The sequence below is a fragment of the Salvelinus alpinus genome, chromosome 6 (genome assembly GCF_045679555.1).
Source record: "Salvelinus alpinus chromosome 6, SLU_Salpinus.1, whole genome shotgun sequence".
In the NCBI taxonomy this organism is placed as follows: domain Eukaryota; kingdom Metazoa; phylum Chordata; class Actinopteri; order Salmoniformes; family Salmonidae; genus Salvelinus; species Salvelinus alpinus.
The window spans coordinates 80122536-80128799 of NC_092091.1; the positions used below are offsets into that span (position 1 = coordinate 80122536).

General features: G+C 51.0%; 1 protein-coding gene and 1 non-coding gene across 3 annotated transcripts in view; one reads left to right on the top strand and one right to left on the bottom strand.

The window, feature by feature from the left end:
- LOC139579449 (annexin A5-like) overlaps window positions 1-6264 on the top strand; it is a 39356-nt gene that overhangs the window by 25138 nt on the left and 7954 nt on the right. For both annotated transcript variants that reach the window (XM_071408131.1, XM_071408130.1), the window contains exons 8-9: window positions 1040-1090; window positions 3264-3357. In XM_071408131.1, coding sequence (XP_071264232.1) covers window positions 1040-1090; window positions 3264-3357 — 145 coding nt within the window. The remainder of the gene's footprint in view (window positions 1-1039; window positions 1091-3263; window positions 3358-6264) is intronic.
- trnaa-cgc (transfer RNA alanine (anticodon CGC)) lies at window positions 1758-1829 on the bottom strand. The gene has a single exon. It is a non-coding gene; the product is annotated as a tRNA-Ala (tRNA).

Genomic DNA, 6264 nt, shown 5'->3' on the forward strand with positions numbered 1-6264 from the left:
GGTGAATGGATGATCTCCACATGTGTGGTTCCCACCGTGAAGCATGGAGGAGGAGGTGTGATGGTGTGGGGGTGCTTTGCTGGTGACACTGTCAGTGATTTATTTAGAATTCAAGGCACACTTAACCAGCATGGCTACCACAGCATTCAGCAGCGATACGCCATCCATCTGGTTTGCACGACTTTCATTTGTTTTCAACAGGACGATGACCCAACACACCTTCAAGCTGTATAAGGGCTATTTGACCAAGAAGGAGAGTGATGGAATGCTGCATCAGATGACCTGGCCTCCACAATCACCTGACCTCAACTAAATTGAGATGGTTTGGGATGAATTGGACCGCAGGGTGAAGGAAAAGCAGCCAACAAGTGCTCAGCATATGTGGGAACTCCTTCAAGACTGTTGGAAAAGCATTCCTGGTGAAGCTGGTTCAGAGAATGCCACGAGTGTGCAAAGCTGTCATCAAGGCAAAGGGTGGCTACTTTGAAGAATCTCAAATATATTTTGATTTGTTTAACACTTTTTTGGTGTTATTTTATGGTTTTGATGTCAGACATAGATCTGACAGATATAGATATCTGGGACATAGATCTGACAGATATAGATATATGGGACATAGATATGACAGATATAGATGTGTAAGACATAGATTTGACAGATATAGATGTGTGGGACATAGATCTGACAGATATAGATATGTGGGACATATATATAACGGATATAGATGTGTAAGACATAGATTTGACAGATATAGATGTGTGGGACATAGATCTGACAGATATAGATGTGTGGGACATAGATCTGACAGATATAGATGTGTGGGACAAAGATCTGACAGATATAGATGTGTGGGACATAGATTTGACAGATATAGATGTGTGGGACATAGATCTGACAGATATAGATGTGTGGGACAAAGATCTGACAGATATAGATGTGTGGGACATGGATCTGAGGGACATAGATCTAACAATTATAGATGTGTGGGACATAGATCTGACAGATGTGTGGGACATGAATGTGCTCTCTCTCCTCTCAGGCCAGCAGACAGCAGGGGGTACAGGAGGGGAACATAGAGACTGATGCACAGGTAAGAGAGAGTGTGTGTGTGTGTGTGTGTGTGTGTGAGAGAGAGAGAGAGTTAGTTTGAGAATCACGTGTGTATCTCTGAATAGGTGATAGCAATCAGATTTACTGCTCAGTCACAATGACTTATTTGACATGTTCTGCTCAGGGCTGTGTGACAAAGTGTGTGTGTGATGGGTATGTGTAAAATAACACTCCCCACACAGGCACCCCTTGTGTTAGCGTGTGTGTGTAAGCGTGTGAGAGAGAGACAGAGACAGAAGGTGTGTTGATAGTGATACCCAGAAGTGTTGAATGCTGCCATCTAGTGGTCATATTTTCTTATTTATTTTTTATTTCAACTTTATTTAACCAGGTAAGCTAGTTGAGAACAAGTTCTCATTTACAACTGCGACCTGGCCAAGATAAAGATGAAGCAAAGCAGTGCGACACAAACAACAACACAGAGTTATACATGGAATAAACAAGCGTACAGTCAATAACACAATAGAAGAAAAAGAAAGTCTATATACAGTGTGTGCAAATGGCATGCCACTTCTGTTCTATAAATGTACAAACAGGGATAGAACGCATATTCTTCAGATTACAAAAACAAATTATTTAGCACATCTCTGTTTCCTGCTTAGAACTTCAACATTCTGTAGGAGTTGGGTCAATGCAACAATTTAAAATGGAGAAGCTGGGGATTGAACCCAGGACCTCATACATGCGAAGCATGCGCTCTACCACTGAGCTACATCCCCTTTCTGTAGAGTTTCTATGGCGTGAGGAGGTAAGGCAATAAATAGGCCATAGTAGCGAAGTAATTACAATTTAGCAAATTAACACTGGAGTGATAGATGAGCAGATGATGATGTGCAAGTAGAAATACTGGTGTGCAAAAGAGCAGAAAATAAATAAAAACAATATGGGGATGAGGTAGGTAGATTGGGTGGGCTATTTACAGATGGGCTATGTAACAGCTGCAGCAATCGGTTAGCTGCTCAGATAGCTGATGTTTAAAGTTGGTGAGGGAGATAAAAGTCTCCAACTTCAGAGATTTTTGCAATTCGTTCCAGTCATTGGCAGCAGAGAACTGGAAGGAAAGGCGGCCAAAGAGGTGTTGGCTTTGGGGATGACCAGTGAGATATACCTGCTGGAGCGCGTGCTACGGGTGGGTGTTGTTATCGTGACCAGTGAACTGAGATAAGGCGGGGCTTTACCTAGCAAAGACTCGTAGATGACCTAGAGCCAGTACGTTTGGCAACGAATATGTAGCGAGGGCCAGCCGACTAGAGCATATAGGTCGCAGTGGTGGGTAGTATATGGGGCTTTGGTGACAAAACGGATGGCACTGTGATAGACTGCATCCAATTTGCTGAGTAGAGTGTTGGAGGCTATTTTGTAAATGACATCGCCGAAGTCGAGGATCGGTAGGATGGTCAGTTTTACGAGGGTATGTTTGGCAGCATGAGTGAACGGAGGCTTTGTTGCGAAATAGGAAGCCAATTCTAGATTTAATTTTGGATTGGAGATGCTTAATGTGAATCTGGAAGGAGAGTTTACAGTCTAACCAGACACCTAGGTATTTGTAGTTGTCCACATATTCTAAGTCAGAACCGTCCAGAGTAGTGATGCTAGTCGGGCGGACAACGGTTGAAGAGCATGCATTTAGTTTTACTAGCATTTAAGGTCACGGAAGGAGTGTTGTATGGCATTGAAGCTCGTCTGGAGGTTAGTTAACACAGTGTCCAAAGAAGGGCCAGATGTATACAGAATGGTGTCGTCTGCGTAGAGGTGGATCAGAGAATCACCAGCAGCAAGAGCGACATCATTGATGTATACAGAGAAAAGAGTCGGCCCGAGAATTGAACCCCATGGCACCCCCATAGAGACTGCCAGAGGTCCGGACAACAGGCCCTCCGATTTGACACACTGAACTCTATCTGAGAAGTAGTTGGTGAACCAGGCGAGGCAGTAATTTGACAAGCCAAGGCTGTTGAGTCTGCCAATAAGAATACGGTCCTGTACAGAATGATGTGTATTTACAACAGGTGGTGATATACAGAATCAAACCAAAATACACAAATCAGGTCAAATCAGGTCAAATCAGGTCAAATCAGGTCAAGTCAATTTCAGTTAAGCAACAATGTATTTGACCTCCAATGTAAAGTCAATGTGTGTGTGTGTGTGTGTAGACTTTGTTCTCTGCAGGAGAGAAGAAGTTTGGGACCGATGAAGAACAGTTCATCACCATCCTGGGGAACAGGAGCACTGAACACCTGAGGAGAGGTGTGTGTTGGGGATGAACACCTGAGGAGAGGTGTGTGTGGGGGATGAACACCTGAGGAGAGGTGTGTGTGGGGGATAAACACCTGAGGAGAGGTGTGTGTGGGGGCTGAACACCTGAGGAGAGGTGTGTGTGGGGGATAAACACCTGAGGAGAGGTGTGTGTGGGGGGGATGAACACCTGAGGAGAGGTGTGTGTGGGGGGGGGATGAACACCTGAGGAGAGGTGTGTGTGGGGGGGGGATGAACACCTGAGGAGAGGTGTGTGTGGGGGATGAACACCTGAGGAGAGGTGTGTGTGGGGGGGGATGAACACCTGAGGAGAGGTGTGTGTGGGGGGGGATGAACACCTGAGGAGAGGTGTGTGTGGGGGATGAACACCTGAGGAGAGGTGTGTGTGGGGGGGGATGAACACCTGAGGAGAGGTGTGTGTGGGGGGGATGAACACCTGAGGAGAGGTGTGTGTGGGGGGGGATGAACACCTGAGGATAGGTGTGTGTGGGGGGGCTGAACACCTGAGGATAGGTGTGTGTGGGGGGGGATGAACACCTGAGGAGAGGTGTGTGTGGGGGGGGATGAACACCTGAGGAGAGGTGTGTGGGGGGGCTGAACACCTGAGGAGAGTTGTGTGGGGGGGCTGAACACCTGAGGAGAGGTGTGTGGGGGGGCTGAACACCTGAGGAGAGGTGTGTGGGGGGGCTGAACACCTGAGGAGAGGTGTGTGGGGGGGCTGAACACCTGAGGAGAGGTGTGTGGGGGGGCTGAACACCTGAGGAGAGTTGTGTGGGGGGGCTGAACACCTGAGGAGAGGTGTGTGGGGGGGCTGAACACCTGAGGAGAGGTGTGTGGGGGGGCTGAACACCTGAGGAGAGGTGTGTGTGGGGGATAAACACCTGAGGAGAGGTGTGTGTGGGGGCTGAACACCTGAGGAGAGGTGTGTGGGGGGGCTGAACACCTGAGGAGAGGTGTGTGGGGGGGCTGAACACCTGAGGAGAGGTGTGTGTGGGGGATAAACACCTGAGGAGAGGTGTGTGTGGGGGCTGAACACCTGAGGAGAGGTGTGTGTGGGGGATAAACACCTGAGGAGAGGTGTGTGTGGGGGGGGATGAACACCTGAGGATAGGTGTGTGTGGGGGGGCTGAACACCTGAGGATAGGTGTGTGTGGGGGATAAACACCTGAGGATAGGTGTGTGTGGGGGCTGAACACCTGAGGAGAGGTGTGTGTGGGGGGGGATGAACACCTGAGGAGAGGTGTGTGGGGGATAAACACCTGAGGAGAGGTGTGTGTGGGCTGATCACCTGAGGAGAGGTGTGTGTGGGGGCTGAACACCTGAGGAGAGGTGTGTGTGTGGGATGAACACCTGAGGAGAGGTGTGTGTGGGGGGCTGAACACCTGAGGAGAGGTGTGTGGGGGGGATGAACACCTGAGGATAGGTGTGTGGGGGGGCTGAACACCTGAGGAGAGGTGTGTGTGGGGGCTGAACACCTGAGGAGAGGTGTGTGGGGGCTGAACACCTGAGGAGAGATGTGTGTGGGCTGAACACCTGAGGAGAGGTGTGTGTTGGGGCTGAACACCTGAGGAGAGGTGTGTGTGGGCTGATCACCTGAGGAGAGGTGTGTGTGGGGGCTGAACACCTGAGGAGAGGTGTGTGTGTGGGATGAACACCTGAGGAGAGGTGTGTGTGGGGGGGGATGAACACCTGAGGATAGGTGTGTGGGGGGGCTGAACACCTGAGGAGAGGTGTGTGTGGGGGCTGAACACCTGAGGAGAGGTGTGTGGGGGCTGAACACCTGAGGAGAGTTGTGTGTGTGGGATGAACACCTGAGGAGAGGTGTGTGTGGGGGGGGCTGAACACCTGAGGAGAGGTGTGTGGGGGGGCTGAACACCTGAGGAGAGGTGTGTGTGGGGGCTGAACACCTGAGGAGAGGTGTGTGGGGGCTGAACACCTGAGGAGAGGTGTGTGTGGGCTGAACACCTGAGGAGAGGTGTGTGTTGGGGCTGAACACCTGAGGAGAGGTGTGTGTGGGCTGATCACCTGAGGAGAGGTGTGTGTGGGGGCTGAACACCTGAGGAGAGGTGTGTGTGTGGGATGAACACCTGAGGAGAGGTGTGTGTGGGGGCTGAACACCTGAGTAGAGGTGTGTGTGTGGGATGAACACCTGAGGAGAGGTGTGTGTGGGCTGATCACCTGAGGAGAGGTGTGTGTGGGGGCTGAACACCTGAGGAGAGGTGTGTGGGGGGGGATGAACACCTGAGGAGAGGTGTGTGTGGGGGCTGAACACCTGAGGAGAGGTGTGTGGGGGGGGATGAACACCTGAGGAGAGGTGTGTGTGTGGGATGAACACCTGAGGAGAGGTGTGTGTGTGGGATGAACACCTGAGGAGAGGTGTGTGGGGGCTGAACACCTGAGGAGAGGTGTGTGTGGGCTGAACACCTGAGGAGAGGTGTGTGTGGGGGATGAACACCTGAGGAGAGGTGTGGGGGGGCTGAACACCTGAGGAGAGTTGTTTGTGGGGGCTGAACACCTGAGGAGAGGTGTGTGTGGGCTGAACACCTGAGGAGAGTTGTGTGTGGGGGCTGAACACCTGAGGAGAGGTGTGTGTGTGGGATGAACACCTGAGGAGAGGTGTGTGTGGGGGCTGAACACCTGAGGAGAGGTGTGTGTGGGGGCTGAACACCTGAGGAGAGTTGTGTGTGGGGGCTGAACACCTGAGGAGAGTTGTGTGTGGGGGCTGAACACCTGAGGAGAGGTGTGTGGGGGCTGAACACCTGAGGAGAGGTGTGTGTGGGCTGAACACCTGAGGAGAGGTGTGTGTGGGGGATGAACACCTGAGGAGAGGTGTGTGTGGGGGATAAACACCTGAGGAGAGGTGTGTGTGGGGGGGGATGAACACCTGAGGAGAGGTGT